General features: G+C 40.7%; 1 protein-coding gene and 1 long non-coding RNA gene across 2 annotated transcripts; both read left to right on the top strand.

Annotated features, from left to right (window-relative positions):
* Positions 1 to 580: 580 nt before the first annotated feature.
* Positions 581 to 8,803, top strand: LOC130195358 (uncharacterized). Its single transcript, XR_008832050.1, has 4 exons — positions 581 to 662; positions 5,186 to 5,422; positions 7,234 to 7,263; positions 8,152 to 8,803. It is a non-coding gene; the product is annotated as an uncharacterized LOC130195358 (long non-coding RNA).
* Positions 8,804 to 11,507: 2,704 nt separating this feature from the next.
* Positions 11,508 to 18,094, top strand: si:dkey-29p10.4 (E3 ubiquitin-protein ligase TRIM21). The gene is made up of 7 exons (XM_056417586.1): positions 11,508 to 13,129; positions 14,083 to 15,041; positions 15,163 to 15,258; positions 15,636 to 15,884; positions 15,994 to 16,016; positions 16,826 to 16,980; positions 17,113 to 18,094. Exons 1-7 carry the CDS (start codon positions 12,784 to 12,786, stop codon positions 17,655 to 17,657), a joined length of 2,373 nt encoding a protein of 790 aa, XP_056273561.1. The 5' UTR covers positions 11,508 to 12,783; the 3' UTR covers positions 17,658 to 18,094.
* The last annotated feature ends 5,838 nt before the right edge of the window (positions 18,095 to 23,932 follow it).

The following is a 23,932-nucleotide window of genomic DNA, read 5'->3' on the forward strand; positions in this document are numbered from 1 at the left end:
CTTAGATGCACTGCAGATAAGCGATGGAAAGAACTGTATTTCCATCAAGCACCCAGTGCAATCGATGACATGCTGATTTGTTAACAACACACTCAGCAGAATTGCAATTGCATTCCAAGTGTTATTGCAAAACATGAGCCAGATGCAATGGAGATAGATTACACCCTTGTCTTTCCAATGCAGTGTAGAGTGCCTATAGGCTGCCCTGCCAACACTCACAAAAGAGGCTGTTAAGACAACGAGCATTTCTCAGTGCAGGTTTACGGCGACATGGTTCCAGTGATCCTAACGAGAGAAAGAGACGAACGCAGAGACGTGTGTGGCAAAGAGTAAAAGCTGAGAAAAGCTCCGCTGAGGGGCTCCAGCATTTGGTAGCCAGTGCCCATGACATTAGCTTGGTGATGGGTACTTGCTGGTGGCCACACACAGGGCTGCAGTAGGGCACCCTACATGGCCTGTTTCTCTCACCACCTCTCTCCTTCTCTCTCTCTCTCTCCGTATCTCTGCCTCTCCCTGGCTCATCATAATCTGTCTCCTGTCTCTCTGCGCCTGTCTGCTGCTCCCCAGAGAAGGGAAGAGACGAAGAGAAGGGCAAAGCTGAAAGGGTAGTGTGGCGCCATGAGTTGATGTCTCGTCTCTGACTGACAGCTGCATTCTGTCAGGTGTGCCGCTATTTCTGTTGGCAGGATTTTGGAGCACACCATTTATTACTGCAGCATGAAGTTTTGCTCCTCTGCTGTATAAGTGGGTAAAGCCGCTCGGATGCCAACAGATAATGAGAAAAGGTTTTCTTGGGAATACTGAACTTTAACACATCTAATATTTGTTTTTAGCACACCATAAGGTGTGTGTCGCTGTAAGCACCTTCACAGTGTTTATTAATGTAGTATATGTTAGCCATTCTAACTTGTTATGCTGCTTATAATATACACAATGGTATGAATAATGTTTTGAATTTGTTCTCTAATTAATTCATTTAGTATTGATTGACATTTTGCATCCCTGTTGATTTCTCTCCTTTCACTCTACAGTAGTATATCCCTACTGGTATTTGAATTAATGCACCAGAGGCCATTTTATTTAATATCTCTCATGCTATTCATGTATTCAGAATTCCCATTTGCAGAAGAGAATTTTAAATATTTAAACACATAGGAATGCCGTGCCGCTCTGCCTACAATATGATGTTACATTACAGGTTTTTCGATTCTCTCTGTAAGTGTGAAAACCTCTTGTCAACCATTCTTCCATCCTTTGTTATTATTAACATCTATGCTGAAGGTGCTATACAGTTTTGAATTTTGATTATGCTCCTCATTATGTAAGTGGATGCTGCTGCGAGGCTGCTGGGTGGCGTGGTTATGGATGAGTTGATCTCTAGAACCTAGTAAACCCTAAATACTTTAAACACTAATAGTGTTTAGAGAAGACATGTGCTCATCCTCTACCCACAAGCTTTTTCTGGTAACATAAGTGGCATATGTGGCATAATCCCGGGCGTGTGCATCCTTCAGAGATGTGTGTCTGCGGAAACAGGCGTCGATGATTTACAGCTTTCATGACTGACAGCTTTTTTTCCCCGACTCTTGTATCTCTTGCTCTTCTTCGGTCTTCGTCCCCTGATGCTATCAGCCTTTGTCAGTGCACTCTCTTTCTCTTTCACCTTTATACCCCTGTGCGCCTCTCCTCGCTCCTCCTGTGTTTCAATGTAATATTCATGATGGCATTGAACCGAGTCAAATGCGTGCAGGAGATACCCAGAAGGATCTGAAAACGCTTGGGTTGCCTTTGTAAATGAGAAAATAAATGTCATTTGGTCTGCCATGGCACTCTCTCTGTTTGGCGACCGCTGTGACATAAAACCCCAATATGTGTTTAGCATGTATGCTGTTGGGAGGATCTCATTCGTCCAAGTGGAAATAGTTATTTGTATCAACGCACCACTATTCATGATTGGCCGTTCATCAAATCGCCCCCGTAGGTCACATGATGAGGTCAGCTTTTCAGAACCATATCAGGATGGACAGCTCTCTATCAAATAGATATATCAAAGTCAGTTATATTATCATGTTAAAAACCTTTTATTGTTGTACTTTAGTTCATATTCATTGTAGTGTATTTGTATTTTGATTTGTCCAGCCTATAAATGAAGCCCCTTTCACCCAGCCAAGACTCAGCATGCTATGGTCCTCACTGTGAATGCAAGCCTTTGCTCTAGATTAGTTTGAACACTGCACATGATGTGATCAGTTAGCGAGGAACTGGTGCAGGTAGCGGAGCATTGAGCAGCAAAGGAGACACATATTTCCCTCAGGAGTTGGTTGAGAACAAGAACAGAGCCAAATCAAAGTGAATATTGTCTATCTTCTTACATTCAGGAAGAAGACAGAAATACGATGACAAATGTGCAGATTTAATTTTGCAGCTCTATTCATTCTGTTCAAACCTGGTATTTTGCCACCGTCGCTGTTAGAGTTAAACATGATCACTGATATCCTCTGCCCTCGTGTTTCATCGAGTGCAGGGCTTAGCCACTCCACACACACACAACAGAGCAAAGGCAGACAGGTGAAGTGACAGGTTCGGTAGTGAATAGTATTATATTATTTGTAGATTTTAGATTCCAGCAGTCGGATTATTTCTGACTCATGTCATCCAAATGTGATCATTACATTAATGATAAAACAACTAAGCGTTTTAAAGTGTAAAAGTCCAAATTTGAAAAATTATAGATTTTTTCATCATTTGAAATTGAAAAATATAATCCTAAAACCAAAAGTTATAGCTCGACCAAAAGAGTATTAAGCTAGCTCGCTCCTCTTTGTTTTTGCTAGCAGCAATGGTGGACTTTAGAAACTTTTAGTTATCTGACGTTGAGCACAGCTATTGTTATAGTTGGAACTGTTTGTCAAAAGCCTTTTATTCTCATAATAAACCAGAACATTAGGGCTCTCCCTTAGAATGCACTGTTTACTAGATGTATTCTGGTTTGCCCTGAGCCACGTTACAGAAAAGATTAAAATGTGATATTGTTCAACAACACTGACACATGTGTGTAAAATGTGTCCATGCCAGTGAAGACTTGTCAGCGTGAGGTGGACAGGCACAGATGTGGTGTCATGGGCTGCAGGTGGAAGTGGACCTGTTGGCTGTCACTGGTCACAATGTACGTTAAAACCTCAGTGACACTCACACCGGAGTGGCATCATGCGCTTGCCTTTCGAGGGCGTTTGACAGACTGTGGCGCTACACGGCCGTCCAGAACCTGTCAACGCCAAGCGAACCCTTTCTTGAGTGAAAAGGGTCCGTCGTTTGACTCAATGGGGACTATAGTCGTTCACGGCTGGAGTTCAATTAATGCATATTTCTGTGACAGTATATGACCATGCTTTATGTTTCGTAATCACATGATGTTTGCTCTCATAGCGATGTCAAAGAATGTATTCTGTACCAAATGGCATAGAATCTAGGAGTGAAAAAAAATATTGAGATGCACTTGAATATCAATCAATATTGTGTTTTGTGGTAATGTATCAATACTGAATTTTATTTTTAATTAGCTATAGAGATGAATGATTATGTAATTTGGGGAATACAATGCAGCTTCATATTCATACAATCCAAAATGTGATTTACTTTTTTTTTTAGCAACGTATCGCAATGTATGGCGATACATTGAATCATAATCGCTGTTTTATATTACGTATGATATCCCCAGATTCTTGCCAATACACAGCCCTAGTAGAAATGCTTGAAATAGAATATTTCCCTGCAGTACTCTTCTATCTGTCCATCTGAGCCTGAACAACTCCTTGCTTTCTGAACCTCTGTGTGCATATGAATGTGTTATCACAGTTAGAGCCGTGGGGGGATGCTAGAGGAGGAGTCGTGGGGATACTCTGCTCTGTTAGGTATGCAGTTGGTCTGCAGCCTGTATTTCGCTGTAATTTCCCTCTTACTTACGTCCTCTCACTGAAAGGTCTCCCAACACCCCCTGATGTCTTTCGGCACGATTAAAGACTGCAGGGTGACTGTTTTGTAACAAACTGCAGTATGTGGGCTGCTTGTGTATGCATTCAAAAAGAAAGTATCTTGTGTGGCTCCTTTGGTTAAAGAAGATACAAATGAGGTCAATAAAACACGCAAGTTGCATACAAAGTATGCCAATAAGAGCAACATGCATGTCCTTAAAAATGCAGAAGACATGATTATCAGAATAGAATTAAATACAAAAGTGAAAACCCATTATACACACAAGCAGCACGAAGGGAGGGAACATTGCAAGCAAGTGTTTGGGAAGTGTTGCTCTATTAATAATGTGCAATGCACTGGGGGTAATTGTGCAGTCAGCTTCTTTTTCCAGGTCATCTTCTGCTGCAACATCACCTCAAAGGAGAATCTAATCCAAATTGAAGATGAGAGAGATTTTACTCCCTTGGGCAAAAACTGAGAATGAGTAAGGCTTAGTTGAACATCTAAAGAGTAAGAGAAAAGGCTGCAAGAGCTTTCGTGGGCTTTCATTTTTTTATTGCGCTATTCTGCCGCAGCATCACCTCAGAGAAGAATCTCTTTTAAACCAAAATGTGAACGAGACCCACATTGCAGATGAGGGAGATTTTGCTCTTTGTGCAAATACTGAGAATGAGGAGTAGTAAATTAAATCTAATATTACCACTTTATATAATCCAAGAAGTGAAGAGACATCCGTTAGATTTTGTAACAAAACAAGTAATCTATAGTGAACGTGAGTAAATCCCAGGCAGTTTCACAGGACATTTGATATTTTCAGAACAACTCTAATAATCTCTTGTTGCCTTTTGTGTCTGACCGTTCCAGCGGATGGTTACTGCTGCTTTTACGGCTCTTCCACTTGCACTCATTGTGTCTAGACACTTCCCACCATTGGGAGGGAAGGAAAATCAATGTGATACCTCCAATAGAGACACAGCAAAATCACCAGGGAGGAGAATATTCGGGCATATTCTTTTTTATTTCTCATATCCTACTCGAAATCTCATTATCCTTGATTATCCATTTATTACACTGCACTTTCCGGCCCAAACTCATTTTTGTTCTGCTCCTACCTTTTGTTCCTCCTTCCTCTCTTTCATTCACTTTTCCTCCTAATGTTACCAGCTCTCTTGTCATTCTTTAACCCTTTCTCCCCCTCTCTGCCTCACACTAGCTGTCTGTCTGGTACTGGGTTGCATAATCTATCCTGATGGCTGGGACAGTGACGCGGTTCGGCGGATGTGCGGCGAGCAGACAGACAAGTACAGCCTGGGGGCCTGCTCAGTGCGTTGGGCCTACATCTTGGCTATCATGGGCATCCTGGACGCTCTCATCCTCTCCTTCCTGGCCTTTGTCCTGGGGAACCGGCAGAACGGACTCATGACAGAAGAGCTGCTGGCTGAGAGCAAGGGTGAGAATGTCCACTCTGACCAAATGTGATAACTTATTGATCTCCGTTTGGGAAATTCACTCTTCGTCTATGCATCGTACTGGAAGTCAGAGTTGAGAGAAGCACTCATGGAGCATGTTGGGATTCCACAGAATGTTCAATTGATTTACCTGGAGTGGGTTTTAACACTCACCCATGATGTGGATCTTTTTTCTTTGGGCTGTGCGGTTCCAGACAAATCCGTCTAAAAGTGCACTCTCAAGGCAATTCGTGCAATAATGGGCTTGTAAAGTCGTAAACTTAAAATATATGAGGATACTTTAAAGCTTGCTTTAATAATCGACTGCATTTATCACAAAATGCTACTTTCCATCAGACTGAAAATAGAAAGTGCTCACATGTGCTTGACTGGCAATCTCTGGGCTCTTTTGTTTATCTGAAATTAAAGTTTTGATGTAATGACCTTTTTGATAGAGCCTCTATAGAACCAAACTAAATTTAGGAGGCTATACATTAATTTCAACAGAACCAAGAGGACGGCATGACCCAGCTTTTGAAGAACGGGTTTATTGTAAAAAGAAGAAACAAATATAATCAGATCAGCAGACCATGAGCATAAATTGTAAGCCCTTAACAAGCAGCTGTATTTTATCCACAGACCTAAAAAAGGCATACAAAAATACAGACGTGACCAATGCTCTTTTCTGAAAAAAAGAGAGTTTAAACATTTTCCGCTTATTTTACGGTTCCATTTTGGAACGGCATGCAAAATGTGCACGTGTTGATGCTGAAAATGATATCTATAAAATGGTTCATTCAGATAAGAGATTAGTGTCACGGGGCATTTTTGCTTTCAAGCAACGTATATTAAGTAAAGGTTGAGTGAGGATTCACCCAGATGCCTTCACAAATATGGTAAAAACTGCCTTTCTATTTTTTTGGGCCTGTGAAGGGGTTTAACACTCTTAAAATTATATGTTTTTTATATTATCTCTCACCATACCTCTCTAGCAAATCCCATATTTGCTCCTGACTGTATGACTGCACAATGATCCAAGGACTGTATGAGAGTCTCGATAACCACTACGCCTCACTTTCCCACCAAAGTTCTCCCTTACTCTCAGGAGACGTGATGATTTAATCATGACAATGGCCTGACCTGTACACTGGTGGCCATGCATATGTAATGTCTGCATTACTATCACATGTGAAGTACCGGGAAGGGGCCGGGGTCCAGGTATGTATCCCGGTGGGAAATGAGAGTAGTTTTTATGTGCACTAGTTTGTAAAGGAAACAGACCGGCATGGCCAACCAGCAACCCATTCAACAAAAGTATGGAGAAAGAATGAAAATAAAGAAGAGAACAGGGGAAAAAAGCTTTGAATGCCACTTTCTTAATATAATAGAATTAAAACTGTAACATCATCACGGTCAAATTCAGTCACAGAGTCATATAAGCAGTAGGTGAGATATCTGCATTTTTTATTTTCTCATCATAAAGTACCTAGAAATGGCAAATATGAGACAGGGAGACAAGATGAACAATCTAAAGACAAATGAATGTTATTATCAACAAACAGCTTCACTGTGTACTGATGTACCATACTTTTAGTTTACGGCTCTGGAGAATCTACTATTTATGAATAATTCATAACAGCTCAATAGTCTTATAGCATTCAGCTCATCCCTGATGCCATCTACTGGTGTGTGTGTGCTATATAAGCAGTCATATTGAGGGACGCTTGGGTTTGACAATGTGTTAACGTGGGATTCTAATAATAGCATGACCTTGAGAACCTCAGTTTTAGATTTGTGTGTTTTGTTTTTGCAGAGGCAGGCAACGCCTAAAGCAACTGTTTAGGTAAGTAGGGACAAAGCATAATCAACATCTTGAACTATGTACATGTCAATCAATGTATTGCATTATGTAAGGGATCATGCACACTGTGATCGCTTCTTAATATTTAATAGTCATGTACAACCGTATAATGTAAATCCTTTTTCACCTTTTTTTTAAATTCTTTGCCTCCTGTAGAATTAGCCAGCACTGGTGGAAGTGCTCAGATACTTTATTTAGGAAAAAGCAGCAATAACACGAAAAATACTCAAAAAAATAGTGAAGTAAAATTAAATTATGAGATTAGTGCAATGTCTTTTGGTACTTAGAGTATCAAAAGTAAAATCAGAATGCCCCCTGTCTGTGTATTATTTTATTATTATTGCTGATGTATTACTTTGTAAAAGTCATTTTGGTGTCGTTGGTGGTTGATGTTGAGCTGATTTTAATAATTTTAAACTGTTGGTTTGCGTAATCTAAAATAATCTAAATAAACAATGTCACATTACAGTGTATGAGTTTATCAAACATTTAGTATGTAAAATCATAATATATGAGTAGTGTATCACTAAATGTAATGCATCATAAAATGGTAAAACTACCACAATATAAGTACTCATATCATTTACTTCAGTAAAAGTACTAACACAAGAATGTAAAAGTGCTCCATTTAAAAGTAAAAGTACATCTTATAAGGGAAATGTACTCAAATCTACTATATCTGCAGAAAATGATACTTCGTGGCAGCTATATTATTACATAATTAGATTGTTAATAGTAGAAGTTTGAAGTAGCGTGGCGTAAACTACAAAGCCCTCAAAATGCTGTATACTTGCATAAAGTTACTTTCCACCACTGCCTTCAGGACTTACACACACACACCGTCCCTCCCTCTCTCGCTCTCTTTTTAAGGTTCCTGAATTTCTGTTTTCATGAAGTAAGAGTCAACCCTCAACATCAGCTTGGAGGAGGGAGGCCATCCGTGTCCGGGAAGGAGAGGAACACCATGGAAACAGCCAGCCTGCCTTTCACACCATCAAAGCTCATCCATTTTGCTTGCAGTCCCTAAGTCATCCCCAGCATTTAGATGTGGCCCAATACACTTTGATCCCCATGTATCGACTGACCTAACCCTTGCACAACATTGAATAGACCAAGGCAGGGGAACAGACTGTTAGTCCGTTGTGAAATGTATGGACTACCCTCTACCTCCCCGAGAAGGCACAGGGTTGACATTGTACACCTACAGTATACAAGCACAGACACACACACACACACACACACACACACGCACGCGCCAACTCACTTATATGCACAAACACGACTCAACACACACATAGAGTACATTCAAACAAAACATTTACAAACTTTGTAATTACAAGTATTAAACTATGTTAACACTTAGCTGTGTGTACCACCGTCACAATGTGTGTCATGTTTTATTTGTGAAAAGAAGAAACTTCTCACTTTTAGATAATATCGGGTTGATGTAAATCTGTTGTGTTTCATATGTAAAGTTTGACAATGAAATGGAAGTTTTAGTTACTATCTTTGCTCACACACACCTCTGTGTTCCTCGTTATTTACTCAAAGAAAAAAGATATTTAAGATATTTTATAAGAATATTATCATCTAAAAGAGAAAAAAACTTCTATTAAAAAGTATGTACAAAAGATGTTTGAGGAATTTTAACTAAATCCATTCAATGCCCTGCTAGCTATCTTTGCACAGCGCTTCAATTGGAGAAGAATTATAATATTTTATAGTCTGTGGTATCTACACTGTGATGGAGGCTATTTGGACTGTGTGCTGCAGGACTCGTAGCTACTGTGTGAGTGTGCTTCTGTATGTGTGTGTGTGTGTGTGTGTGTGTGTGTGTGTGTGTGTGTGTCTGCGTGTGTGTGTGTATATGTGTGTGTTTGTGTGTGTGCATGTCTGAGTGCGTGTGACTGCATGCACATCTGTGAGTGTGTTGTGTGCAATAGTTGGCCTAAAGAACCAATATGCCAGCCTGACACTCAACGGTCTTCGATAGATGTTTAGTTAAATCTGTCTGTCTCCGTCTTTGTCTCCGGCTCTCTCGTTCTGCTTTTCTCTCTTTAACTCCCTTTTCTGGCTTTGTTTTGTTGGGACATACAGGGTAACATGATGGGGATGGAGTTATGTGTACAGTGTCTGGTGTGCCTGAGGAGTGAACTCTGGTGGTAATGGATTAGTAAAGCCTGTCCCAGCGTCACCTGTGGATATGTTCCTGTGTAAATAGATATTCTATAGATACCAAACAATTATCAAATATAGAGGAGGTTTATTTAGAGCAATTAATGAGATTCCTTTAAGAATATATTAAGACTTAATAAAGGTTTTCACTGTAAAACGTGTTGTGTTTTTTTCATTTTTTTTTTCAAAAGTACATTATATTACTGAATATGGTGAGCACCACCCAGAATGTCAAAACTGCTGTATAACGTCTTATCCACTACTTCTATTGAGTTGCATTATGGGATAGTTTTTTTTGGAGTTTAACCTATCGTGACTATCTTAGCCTCTGCCTCTTGCAAGTCTTTATGTAATGCATTACAAAATTGCTGGTGAACCGCTTTAAAAGCACCAAATATAATCATTGGGTGGGACATTTACAAAATTATAACTTTGGTCTGTTGTAATTGAAGGCAGCTGCAAAGGGACATAATTAATAACTCACTGTTTTAGAAGGTTTATTTAATTCAGGAAATAACTATGAATATTGATTTCAAAAGAACCACACAAACTATACTTTATGTGTTACTCTAATATGCGACAGACCACTTAATGTTCAACACAGTTTGATATTTTTTAAATATTTAAAATTGTGACATTTATATGAACAGAAGAGTCTGCTGCATTTAAAAGTAACCACATGTTTATCAATTGATGTCAATATTACATTTACATGTACTGCTTATTTCAATGCCAACCTTTAAGTGAGAGCACACAATTTATATATAGCTGTCAGGTGGTAGGCCAAAACTCCCACCTTGTATTTCAAGGCCACACGAGTAAGAAAACACAGTCTCTTTGTGAAATAAGATTTATTTGAGATTATGAAAGATTAACCTCTCACTCACAAGACACAATAGCCTTTGTTATTCAAGTCACATGTCTAGACCACCATAAAGACAATAATGTTACGGGTGGGGGGACATGAGGAAAATAAGAAAATACCCCATTTGGCCGCTATTGATTGCTTCTGATGATTTCAGGCGTAACAGCAACAAACGACTTCTTGTAGCCCACAAGGCTTTTCTCATCGTGAATAAAAAAGAGTTGTGAGAGGCTAAATACTCTTACTCTTAGCACTAAATAGGTTTCTGACCACTTTATATGGCTGAATGGTTGTGCATTTTTCAGGGTCCTTATGGGAGTGGTTTGGGGTATGTAGGGGGTGAGATGAGGAATAACTTACATTTTATTTTATTGTATTTCTTTGCAGTACAATGAGTGAGTGCATAAAATATGTTGGCTTAAAATTATGGTAAAACAGTTATGCAATTTGGTTTAAACCACTATTATTAAATGTAAAATAGGGTTTCTCAGGGAAAACTCAAAGTTCTGGTTCAGGAAAAAGATTATGAAAATTCAAGAGCTCTTGAACTTTTATGAAAAACAACTTTATTGTGAAGACACCAATGGAGTTCATCACAGTCACTGTGTACTCAACTGTAATTAAGGGCAATTTGAAAAACTTTACTTGAGTTACTTGAACTTTGTGTGACTTTTTACTGCTCAACTACTGTATCGTACTTTTTATTCAGCTACATTTATTCAACAACTATCCTTAAATAATATAAAGCATTATTATGGAAAAAGGATCATCACATCCATACAGGTGAGTTCAGTTATCACCAGTGTTGGGCAAGTTACTGAAAATTAGTAATTAGTTATAGTTACTAGTTACTTCTTTTAAAAGTAATTTAATTACTTTACTAGTTACTGTATATCAAAAGTAATTAGTTACTCGGGAAAGTAACTTTTAAGTTACTTTTATGTCTGCTTTTTTAATGTAATGAACAGTACTGAACAGTCAAACACAATAAACATATGTTGTAGACCTATTTATTGCAATCAACAGGGCAACAGGCCTTCAAATCAAGCAGTAGTACAAAAGTCCCTTTTAATACTTAACTTAATACAAAATAACTGTCTCAGTCATTTAACAGTGTTTTTTACATTAGGCCCAATGAAATAAAAGTGATTGGCCTACAGTATTAACACTAATTAAAAGAGAAAACAAAGGTGCCTTGAGGTGCTGCATATAATTGAGGGGGGGGGTGCTAGTGAGGCGTGTACGTGCTGATCTGGAGTCAGTTTGGTAGGATTTGGGTATAAATATATTATTTCATTTAAAATATGGATTTTTATTTAAAGATATTCATGTAATTTGCATGCAAAATAGGTCTACCCGAACCAGCGGACAAAAAATTCAACCAGCGGCAAAAACCGCGGACCTGGCAACACTGGAAGTGGCTGTCAATCACAGTGTGGCACCGTGCGTGCTGGTCGAGGGGGCGTGCCTGTGATTGGCGGAGTAGAGGGGAGGCGTGCCTGTGATTGGCGGAGTAGAGGGGAGGCGGGGTTAACCTGTCGGAAAACGGAAGTTACGGGTGGTTGACGGGTACCGTTGTTGTTGATGTTCGAGCTGCTGAGCTGAGAGGAGCACGCTGTCTGTGTTGGTGGATGCCCAATAAAGGGAGGAATAATAACGTCGTCCCGTCTCCGTGTCATCAGTGACATAACGTCCGAGACGTTACAATATCATTGCGCCACCAAGGTCCTGCGATGTCAGATCAGAAGCAGCTAAAGTAGCCTAGCTTGTCTTCTTGTCTGCAAGTGTTCATTTTTCACAAAAGAGAGTAACGCGAGTAACGAACTCATTTAAATTTCAGTAACTGTAACTGCGTTAGTTGATTTAAAAAATACTTCGTTACACGCTCGTTACCGCTAAAAGTAGTGGAATTACAGTAACGCGTTACTCCCAACACTGGTTATCACTGATTAGACACGCACAGGTCAACCTCCGGCAAAGCTATGCTGGGAGGTATTCAAGGTCCCCAATATCTCTGCACTTCTAATAATGATAATTCATGACTTGTCTAGCTCTAACACATGCAATGAAATGAACAATTGACTCAGTCTGTAATTATTGATACATTGATTTGTGGATAAGTGTGTGCGAGTGTTTTTAAAAAATGTGGTTTTGCTACTTTTACTTTATTATGTGTAAATATTCCAAACAGAGTAAAGATTAGGCTACATGTAATCAAGTATTGCACTGTTGATACTTGTACTTTATCTGTGTATTTCCATTTTAATGTTACGTCAACTTGACAGCATTTTCAATTAATGTGCTCCGATCGTACACATAGGCTATGTCTCTATGAAGATCTCTATGATGCTCTTGCAATCAATTGCATGTAGAATACTATCAATGTGAGATCCGTGACTCATTGTCCCTCCTTTCTTTTATGTATTCCTTGTCTCCAACTCCACGGACTGTACCTTTAAATCATGCACTGCCGGGGGGCGGGGCGGGATGGGATTCAAACATGTAGCTCCGCCCCTGCTGCTCGATATCGCGGAAAACAGGAACTAAACATCAGCAAAAACAAAATGGGAGCGACGTTGGACACCCCGGCGAGGTGTCCTCTGTGCAACGAGCTGACCCTGGAGCCCGTCATCCTAAAATGTAACCACCGGTTCTGCGAACGGTGTATCGGGGACTTGTGGAGCATTTCCCCGACCGGCCCGTACCACTGTCCGGAGTGGAGGTGTCAAACGGTGTACCAGACCCTGCCGTTTGACAGCAAACGGTCGTCCGCCAGCAGCCGCTGGGCTCAGCCTCCAGACACGGCAGGTGAGGTGACAGTTGATGCTACAAGCAAGTCGGGGGTGTAGTGAAGGTATTAAACTGAAGCTAACTTAACCTAGCTAACGTGACCGTAGTGGTATCTCGCCTCCAGCTGTGTTACTTTAACGTAAGCCATCGTTAGATATTGAAACTGCTTGGTCCCGAACAGGAAAAAGTTCGTGTTAAATAGTTCGTTTTTTTATATTTAAATGAGTTGCTAATGCTGACGCTTCCTAAAGTTGTCGCTTAGCTAGTGTGAGCTAGCTATTTCAATATGAATAATTATGGCACTCTGGAAATATAACCATTAGTTTTGACTTCCTCACCGGAAACTGCCAATCGAGCCACATCCGTGACGTGTTATGTTACGCAAAGAGAGGAAGTTGAAACCACATCTTTATAAATGCACATGCTATTGTGTTATTTAGTTAACCTAACTAATGGTTGTAATGTTCTGATTGATTAGTTAGCTGCTGATTCAGAGGTCAAAGGCTCAATCTAATCTTCTCAAAATGTGGATTTTCTCAAGCAAATAGTCAATGAGGATTAATTTCTGACTAGATATTTGCTTATGAGCTTTTCTTTTCTTTTTTGTGTTGCATAACTCGGCATGGTTCCTTCAGACCAATTGTAGCACCAATCCAATATCCAGTTGTTGTTGCTGTGTTGATGCTGGCCGTATTAAGAGTATCAGCTATCGGACACATATCATGAATAATGTGTTTTTACTATCAGTTAGTTAGTCAGTAATAACAGGCCGTGTTCTCAGAGACAGCTTTCCTTGTAAGCTTACAAAACAACATATTAGCGCACAGACAAACAGGCTAGATCACTGCTTGCTTTACTTGCTCAAAATGGAAGTTAGTTGTGCAGAATAAAGTATTTTTGAAGTATTGCTCAAAGTGCTGAGTCAACCCTTCCTCAAACCAGTTTTGCTTTGTTTGTATTCTATTTTAAAGGAACGTCGGGAAAAGATAAACAAAATACATTTGATTCCACGTCGCAGAGGCCTTCCCTCTCCAGCCGACTTCTCGGCAAGAGAAAAGCCAGCACATCTATTTCGGAGCAACCTGACACGAAACGATCAACTGGAGAGTCTCCCCGTGAGCAGCTCGATGATACCGGGACTCCTACCTCGTCGGATGAACCCTGGCAGTCGACAAGTGTTCAGACGTCCAAGAAGGCATGGCCCCCAGGATCCACAATGTCTGAGGGTGGGGATGGCCTGTCCTCCATGGACAACTCTGACAGCAAGGCAGTGCCTGCAAGTGATGTGCCACCAGACATCTCAATGCAGCCGAACCAGCCTCAATCAGCAGAAATGATCTCCGTGGATGACTCTGACACATCCAACGAAGTAGATATTTGTGATGCACTTGCTCCTGCAACTCCAAAGAAAGACACACAAGTGACAGGAATTCATGCATCGCCAATGAAACCTGCCACATCTGCCAACTCTGATTCCTTTACTGGAGTTTTAACTCCTGATAAAAGTAAGTCTCCTGTACATCATGGCAGCGAGTCTCCCCTCATATCCACCAAGCACTCTGCCGATGCCCCAAGATTTCCAAGTCGTGTTGGCATCTTCCCGGGGTTAGAGAACAAAAATGCCAGCCCTGTTCCTTGCCATTATTGCCCTAATACTAGGTGTCAGTTCGCTGTCAAGACCTGTCTGGTGTGCGGCGCTTCCATGTGTAAAGAGCACCTGCTTCCCCACCTGGAATCCCCTGTCTTCCAGAATCATACCTTGGTTCCTCCCATAGAGGATTTCTCTCCCTGGAGGTGCCAGGAGCACCAGGAAATAAACCGCATCTACTGTCGGCAGTGTGGAGTGTGTGTGTGTACGGTGTGCACTGTCATTGGCTCGCACCGCGACCACACCTGCATCAGCATCAGGGAGGCAGAGAGAGAGCTCAGGGTAAGTAGTGACCTTACAACACCTCATAGACTGTAAATACACATTGATTGTAGTCAAAGTTGAGATGGCTTTAAATATAGCCATGCCAATAATAAGTCACCCCCCCCCACCCCCTCCTCAGGTGAACCTAAAAGAAGAAATCAAGCAACTGCAGGAGACTGAACAGGAAGTGAAGAACAGGGTGACTGAACTCACACAGAAGAAACAGACCTTCAATGTAAGTGATTTGACTCTATAGTTCTCACTAAATCATGCAGGCATTTAGGGTGCTTAGAATTACAAGATTATTATTTTATATTTTTTACAGATGTTGAAACTTATCCTCATTGTTTTAAAGGGGTTGAATTTACACTCTACAACATATTGTATTGATATTATAGTTTTGTGGGTTAACGGATATGATTAACTCACTCAAATGAAGCAATTTAAAATAGTTTTTACTCGTAATTAAGAAAACATCTTCAATCTTAAATTCGGATTTTCACATTTCTTTCCCAGAGGTTGAGTCAGATTTCTCTAACTGCAATGAGAAGAGCCTTAGTGGAATTGAGAGTATTGCTTTACATGACGTTGATTCCCATTGTGTCCGTGCAGGTGGCTTTAAGCGACGCTCGAGCAGGCGTGCAGCAGCAGTACAACACCATCAGAGAGGCCCTGGAGCACGAGGAGCAATCAGCTCTTCAGTGTGTGACCAAGGAGGAAAAGAGAGTTCTTGGGGGACTAGAGGAGAAACTCAGCCTCCTCCGGAGCTCCCTGCAGTCCATCCAGCAGGGTCTCCACACCCTGGAGGGGTTGGCTGATGCCAAAGGGGACAAACGCATTCAGAACCAGGTCTTCATTATGGTGGGTTGGATAAGAGGGTAATAGAAGTAAAATATAAAATCTACTTTGCTTGAAGAACGAATAAACACTAACGCAAGGAATCTTTTTCTTCTTCTTTCTGACATGACAGGAATACAACAAGGTAGCCCAACTGTAAGTATGTAAAGAGTTTATTTGTTTAACATGTCAATCAATAGCTAAGTGGTCTACCAACTATTTTTTGCGTCACAGCCTCTATTGAAGAAAATAATAATGTCCTGAACAATCGGTTTAACCATATTTTCTCACTTTCCTTTAGCCATGCAGAAGTCAGTGGTATGGTTTAAGATCAGTCTCGGCCTCCAATCTTAATATTTGTTTGAATTCTAATTTAATAAATTTTCTGATGCTGACGGCATTGCAGAAACAATCCTTGCATTTAAAACATCAACAGAAGTGTAGCTACAAAAAATCAGTGGACCTGTAGAGCTGAATATCCACAGACAGTTTTATAGGGTTCACATGCCTCCTGGAAAACCTGGAATACAGTTGACTCATTTTTAAGGAATCGATATCGCACAAATGTCCTGGAAACATTCTCTTATTTCCCTCAGCTGAGATGATCTACTAATCCATCTATCAAAGATGGATATATTAAAACATGGGGAAAATAAAACCAAAATTTCTGCATAGCTGGAAATAACGAGAGGAAAGTAGGGAAAACACGTTTTTGTTTAGTTGAACCTTTTAATGGTTTCAACTCTGTTTGAAACTACTCGAATACAAGTATTTAAGTATGTTAATAACATTTTTATTAACAAGCTAAATGTTATGCTCAACTTATATTATAAACAAATCAAAATAAATAGATATTTTATGTTGCTGGGCATATTACAAATAACAACTGCAGTCTGTCATTAAGGAATAGTGAAGTTTAATAGTCTCAAGTATTTATGCTCTCCACTCTTGCTTTTCTTCACCAGGACTAGTAACGTAGGGAGCTGTGTGGACGACTTCAAGGCTCCAGAGGAAGTGGATCGGGCCCGGCTGAAATGTCTGCAGAGTTGGACTGAGCGACGTCTGGACACGGTCATCATCACTGTGCCAGGCAAACACAGGGACCTCTACCGACTGCTCTGTAAGACAAGTGTTTTTTAATTTTTTTACTTGCCACTCACTGATGAATCGCATCTAATTAATAACATTGTGGTATATTTAATTAATCTCAATCGCCTCATCTAAATCCTTGAATTTCCTTTCCTGTGTACAGATGGTACAGCCCCCCTATTGGATGCAGATACTGCCCATCCCAAGCTGCAGCTGTCTGATAACAACAGGAGGGTGACCTACAGCGAAGCTCAGCAGGCCTACACGGATCACGACGCTCGATTCAGCTCTTTCCCACAGGTCCTGGCCTCCCGTTCCCTGGAGGAGGGCTGCTGGTACTGGGAGGTCAATGTGTCCGTGGACGAGGGCCGTTGGAAGGTGGGGCTGTGTGAGGGTCAGATAGAGAGGAAAGGCCAGAAGGACAACTCTCGCCTGGGCTTCAACTCGTATTCCTGGTGCCTGGCCTATGACAGAAAGAAGGTGGAAGCTCTGCATAACAAGGTGGCGGTTCCTCTGGATGGCGACGGGCTGCAGAGGGTCGGAGTGTTCCTCGACTTTGAGGAGGGCATTTTGTCATTCTTCAATGTGACACCAGGGGGCAGTCTAGCTTTAATGCATTCCTACAAGCACAGTTTTACTGGCCCTCTGTACCCAGCCTTGTCTGTGTCTAAAACACACCTGGCCATCTGTGATCTGTTTGAGCCGTGAACCATGCATCGCTCGCATGTCAGTTGTGATGGAAATGTACAGAATACATGAAAGTGCTCTGCTTTTTTAGATGTGAAAACCATTTAATCATTACAAAATGTGTTAATATGTGCATTTCTCGGGGATGCTAGTTAAAAAACTACATATATTGCTCTACCTTTTACTAAATGTGATTTTTATATCCTGATAGTACTGGACCACACAATACGTTCCTCTCATTACACACGATACATGTAGCATTCCAAACAGTAGCAGCATATCCTTTCTTTCTCCCATGATTTTAAAATTTCATTTAAGATTGTCATAGTACAAATGAGTTGCTTTTTAAATGAGATGGACATTTACACGGCTAAACAATAAAAACATAATCGATAATGTTTCCATTTTTAAATTGTTTTTACAGTAATAAAGGTCAAAGTTTCAAAAGCAAAGTAAAACCTGCATTGCGTGATTCCTTTATACCTCCTGTTTGCGTTCAAATAGAAACACCTGTGTGTCAAACCGTTGGTTTGCTAACTGAACTCTCACTGCCCCGCAGCGTGTGAGCTTTACTGACAACAAACACTGCCTTTGGCACAAACTACCGTCAGCCTCACATTGCTACAGTTTGCAAACTAAGGCTCATTTATTCTGACTAGGGTCTGTATGTTTGACGTCATTGAGGGGGATCACAGTGGTGTTGATAATAAACCCGTATAAATGATTGGTAGAGCCCCAGCATGCCAGTGGTTCAGGTCACAGCTGTTCAATGATCAAGGTGGATCCACACTTGTTGGCTCTTTCAGTAGTTTACGGCCCTCAGGATCGACAGTGGGAAATGTACTCTGACTGAATAACAGAAAGCTCAGGGGGTAGAGCTTCTTAAAGAGCGAGGTCTAATCAACGCCTGCAATTATGTATTCTCAATTTAAAAGCTACTTTTCACCCAAATGTCTGCTTCCTCTCCAGAGACTTTTATGTGGCGTTTCTGAGATTTAAATCCACCCAAGTGAACCAGTTAACCATGGCAACAATGTCACACCAGCAGCCACATAATCCAAAGGTAGTCAGAATCTGTTGCTTTCAATTTCTCTTCCATAGCTGGCTCATGAAGGCATGTCGGAGAGGGGAGGGGCTTTAACGTCTGGATAATTATATCCGCCTCTCCCTGTCTATCCAGTCGTCTCTCAAACTTTGCTTGTCTCTTAAAAGCGTGTCCAGACTACCATTATAAGCTAAGTGCTTATTGTATGTTGGCAGAGAACAATGTGCCAGATAATTATTATATAATCAAAAGTATGTGATGAAGTATTGACGGCTACATTGGCTACTAATGGAGCGTCACTAGTTCAAGCGTCAGGGTCTTCTCCTAATTAGGACTGAGTCTCCCATCTCCTCAGGTTAACAGCCCAAGTGTCAAAACGTCTTCACGTGAGAAGATTACCTCCACCTCCTTCCAGCTGATGTGGTGAAATGCAATTAGGTATTTGTGTCTCCGAGGGATATGCAAAGAAAAAAATCCCAAATGACAACCAGCGGTGTCCAGTGATAAATGACTCTGAGGATGTGGCCTTGCCTTGCAGCTGAAAAGGCGTTGAATGGCAACGACAGGAAGCCTCTAGTAATCGTTGATTTATTGTAATATATTGTCCCTTTCCACTGTGGCTTTCAAAGGTTTTAAAACAGACATCCTCATACAAAAGAGTAGAACGTCAGGTTATAGAGGGTTCAATTTGATTTTGATATTAATATTTAATTAGAAGGAATATAGACTTATCCATGGATTGAGACTAGTCTTCCATGAATTGCATTTGTTCGTGCAGGAAATGCCTTCCTCCAGTTAATTCATACGGAGCAGTACAGCACGTTGGGTCTGTGGGGGTCATTTGCAGCCCTCCCTGTCAGATTACATGCTTTTACCTCTCGTTGTTGTCAGGGTGGAAAGTGGAATGTCATGAAATGACCAAGGTCAACGATTTTTGAACAGCAAGCCTTCCACTTAAACTGCCTTCTTAATGCCACAAAATGTCCCTCTTCTTAAGTGCTAGCTTTTTGATTGGCCGTTGACCTTGTCTTTGGTTGCTCAGACTTTGCAGCAACTCAATGTTGACCGCTAAGCATCAAAGGCTCTCTTTCTGCTTCTTTTCCTGTGGCAGTAATAGTGGCTGTGCGGCACAGATTGCGGTTGCTCTTGGGTTGGGAACGGTAGCCGATTCAATTAGCATTCTTCCATTCTAAAACTGCCTTGAGACAACCATTACCTTCTGGGTTAAGGTCAGTTAAAGCCACTCATGTGAGTCGCTTAGCATGTCAAATGTTAGATTTATAATATTCAACCAGCAAGACAACCACTTTACAGTCACATCGTGTCCCGATATTCTGGAAATTATTCATCCTGCAATCTTTCATTTCACACGTATAACTGTCCTGAAGGCAATTTTTTCTTCCCACAGTCCAACACATTCTGGATAAACTGTTCACCGAATTGCAACTGTATTTCCCAATCCAGGTAGCTTCAAATTGTCTTTGCTCAAGTAAAGAATTCACACGTTATTTGTGAATAATAATGTAAAGAAACATAATAATATAGTAACAATTTCAATTTTGGTTCACATGTCATTTCTGGTGACAGTCTTTATTTGGATTTGAAAAATAAGTTGGAAAATAGGTGAACAACCTTTTTTCTCCTGCAGTGGGCTCGAATAATGTATTTAGTTTTTAATCCAGAAGAAAAAAACAAAAAGAAAAGAGTCATTATCTTTTATTTGCGTGACATTTTTCTTTGAAAAGAAAACATGCCACAGATAAAGAGTCAGTTGTTATTTTGGTGAAATATCACTTTAATTAAATTGATGAGTCATTCATAAGCTCCCAAACATTTGAATGATAAAAAAGCACCGTAGAATCTGAGAATACAATTATTTCTGAAGTGTGTCATGTTTTTGTCATTTTTCATTTTAGATCTGGTTGGATTACAACAACAACAAATATAACAATAATACTAAACACTCTGAATATTTGAATCCAATAATCACTTCAGAGGGGACAAAGCCAACATAATGTTGATCTGTTCAGCCGAACATTAAACTACAGTATGTGTCTTCTTAAGGATGCAGCACAGCATGTATTACGTGAACTCCATAAGACTGACACTACACTACCAGGGGTCGGCACAAATCTATTCACACACACACACACACACACACACAGACGTTATGTCTTGAGGCCACATCTTCTGTTGGCATGGCAACCGTTGGTGAGCTCAGGTGAGCGGGGAGTCTCACCCAGTCACCTGCCAGGCTTGGCAAGGTCCATGTAAATCTGAGACACAAGTAGAGATGGGCCTATTGTTCAATGGCATGCTCGTATTTCTTCCCTCACCTTTCCCCGGGCAAATCTATTTTCTCTCCACTGTTCCACATTAAAAAAGGCCTCATGACTTTCATGAGCGACTCTATCTCCGTGTCTGCCCGTCGGCCAGCACTGATAAAATCCAATGTGATAAAAACCAAATATCACATCTGTCTGTGTGTGTGTGTGTGTGGCTGCTCGGTCTCATTGGATTAAAGTGTATCATGGAAATATGTCTACATGCATACTTAAGCACCCTGAGTGCATAATGTAATTTAAGCATTTTAATCTATTTATGTTTAAGTAGTATCGCCCTTCAACTATTCACCAGTCAGCACATTTAGATCAGGAGGAAGTAGCAGCAGCATCTGTTTCACACAATTGTCAGCTGTATGGTGCCGGCCTGTCTTCCTCCTCCTCCTCCTCCTCCCACCAACCTCCCTCCATCTCTTAGAATATCTGCAGTATCATTCACATTATTAATGTCTACCTCTGTCCTCTGCTCGTTTCATTTGGCCCCTTTGCAGGAGGGTCAGAGGTCAGGGTCAGACAGGAAATTGGTGTGTATTTCACAGACTTTGAGAGTCCACAAAGTGAGATACAAAGCAAAGTGAAGGCAATAACACAGTAAAACTCATTTCACTACTCAGACTAAAAGTTAGATAGACAATATTAATATTAAAGATAATTTTCCATCTCAACCCCATCAGCGGATAAAAGGTTGACTCAATTTTCTGTAACAATGCAGCAAATTATGAACACTTTCAACCTCCTTTTTAGACTGTCACATTCTGAAATCTCTTTCGTCTCTTCTGGATAACCATTTCACCTCATTTCAAAAGCAATCACAGTTGACCTCAATAACATGCATCCGTTAACTTAAATATCTATTGTTTTTTAAAGGATTCCTCCTCTTTGTGAACAAAACTGTGGATTCAAGATGTCTTCACAGCCTCATTTAACCATCAAAGAAATAGAAAATGCAACATCACTTTATCTCCCCCTCTCGTTGTGAGAAATGAATTCTCCATCCCTCTCTAATTATTTGTAAGGAAGGGGCAACTATGGGGAAAGCGGGGATCGAACAGGGTACCTCGTGGTTACGGGACGACCACTCTCCCCATAAGCTACAGCCGCCCAAGAGTGCCACATATGTTGGAGTTATTCCATGTGGGATATTCAGAGACACTTTATTACATTGTCAAGTTGCAAAAAAGAGATTTCTTTCTTCCCTTTAAGCTCCTCTTAGCTTACAGCCTCCCTCCCCTCTGACGTTCTGGTGTTTCAGGTTGCTCTATGCTTACCAGAGAAAAATAGCTTTTAACTTTTTTTCTAATATCTCACTGTTAAATACAGAGCGTGGCATCGTAGTCCGATACCAACATATCTCAGAGAACTATTGATGCCCAAGGACACGGTGTTCCTGCTTGAGCGTTTATCATATGAGCTTAATAATGTCTGTGAGGGCTAGTTGTGTTTCACTAGTTTTGTTCTGGGAGAATGATCGAGTTCATTATTTGACTCCTGTGACATTCATCATCCGTAGGTTGCTCCTAAACCTGCACAGTACTCAGAATCAGATCACGGAGGGATACTTGTAACCGGCACAGACTGTCTCTGGAAGGCGTTCGTTGTGTTCTGCTCAGTCGGTCACACACAAATTGTTGGATAAAAAATGAAAAAAAGGGAACTTGAAAGAGTTCAAACCCAGCTAACTTTCTCGTCTCTGCACTCGATGCTTCTTGCTGCTTTAAGTGGGAGAGAATGTCAGTCTGTCAATCTTAGAAAGTCACAGGAACTGTTGGACACAGCCCTCCACATCACATGTTGTGTGGTAAGTTGTGGGGTGAGGGGGTTTTGACATGAACAGTCAATTCAATTAAATTCAGTTCATTTTGTATAGCCCATTATCACGAAATACAAATTTGCCTCAGACTGCTTTACAATCTGTACACATATGGCATCCCTGTCCCAGGACCTCACATCAGATCAGGAAAAACTCCCAAGAAATAGAAAAAAATCCTTCAGTCACAGGTTATTTAGCATTTGATTCAATAAGAGTGCTAAAGGGAAAAGCATGATGTCATTATAACCACTTGGGAGGATCACTGCATCAACCTGCCTCACTGTGTAGATGTCATTCTTGCTGCTGACAAATGAAACACTGCCAGTGAAATAATCAAGGCACTTAACATTTGTTTTCTAATACAACTATGTCAATGTTAATGGTGAAACCGGGAGATGTGTCATCATATTTATCTTCCACCCACCAAAATGTCAGCGAGGAGATTTTTTGACCCTGAGCGGATACTTCAGGCTTTGAACTATTGTGAGCGAGAGAACGTTTTGGCATTTCCACTCGCAGCCGTTCTGTGACCCGGAAACAACGCGACCAGATGGGAGACCGTGAATTCGAGCAATCGCCTCATTTAGGAAGAATCGCATCATCAGTGTAATACTCTGCCATTTTCATTCCACCTGCCTTCCTCCTGGGCCTACTTTCAGCTGCCTAATGTTTTCATATCCCGGATGGAGACCGTGGCGTTAAGGTTTTCAAGGTAATTAGTATGTGGCTGTTTGAGTCCGTGGATGGAAATATATATGTAATTATTCATAATGTCATTGCTGTTTCTATGAACACTTACCTCACTGCGCGTCTTCGGTCCATTTGTCTCAAACGCGTCAAATCTTTATTGCATCGGCTGTTTTCATTGTCTTTGTAATGAGCAGGTTGTTATTTATGGCACAAATTATTTCTAGATGAAATATGATCGTTGCTATTTTCTGATGAGTCCCCAAATCCCACTAAAAATAAATCTTTTCCGCTCTAGCTACTTCTCTTTTTTTAATATTTGAACTTCCTAATGGCCCATTATGATTCTCCACAGTTCACTCTCTTTATCTTCCTCAGAGCTTTTGTTAATTTAGGGGATTTATCCACAGCT

Source organism: Pseudoliparis swirei, chromosome 6 (assembly GCF_029220125.1).
Source record: "Pseudoliparis swirei isolate HS2019 ecotype Mariana Trench chromosome 6, NWPU_hadal_v1, whole genome shotgun sequence".
Lineage (NCBI taxonomy): Eukaryota > Metazoa > Chordata > Actinopteri > Perciformes > Liparidae > Pseudoliparis > Pseudoliparis swirei.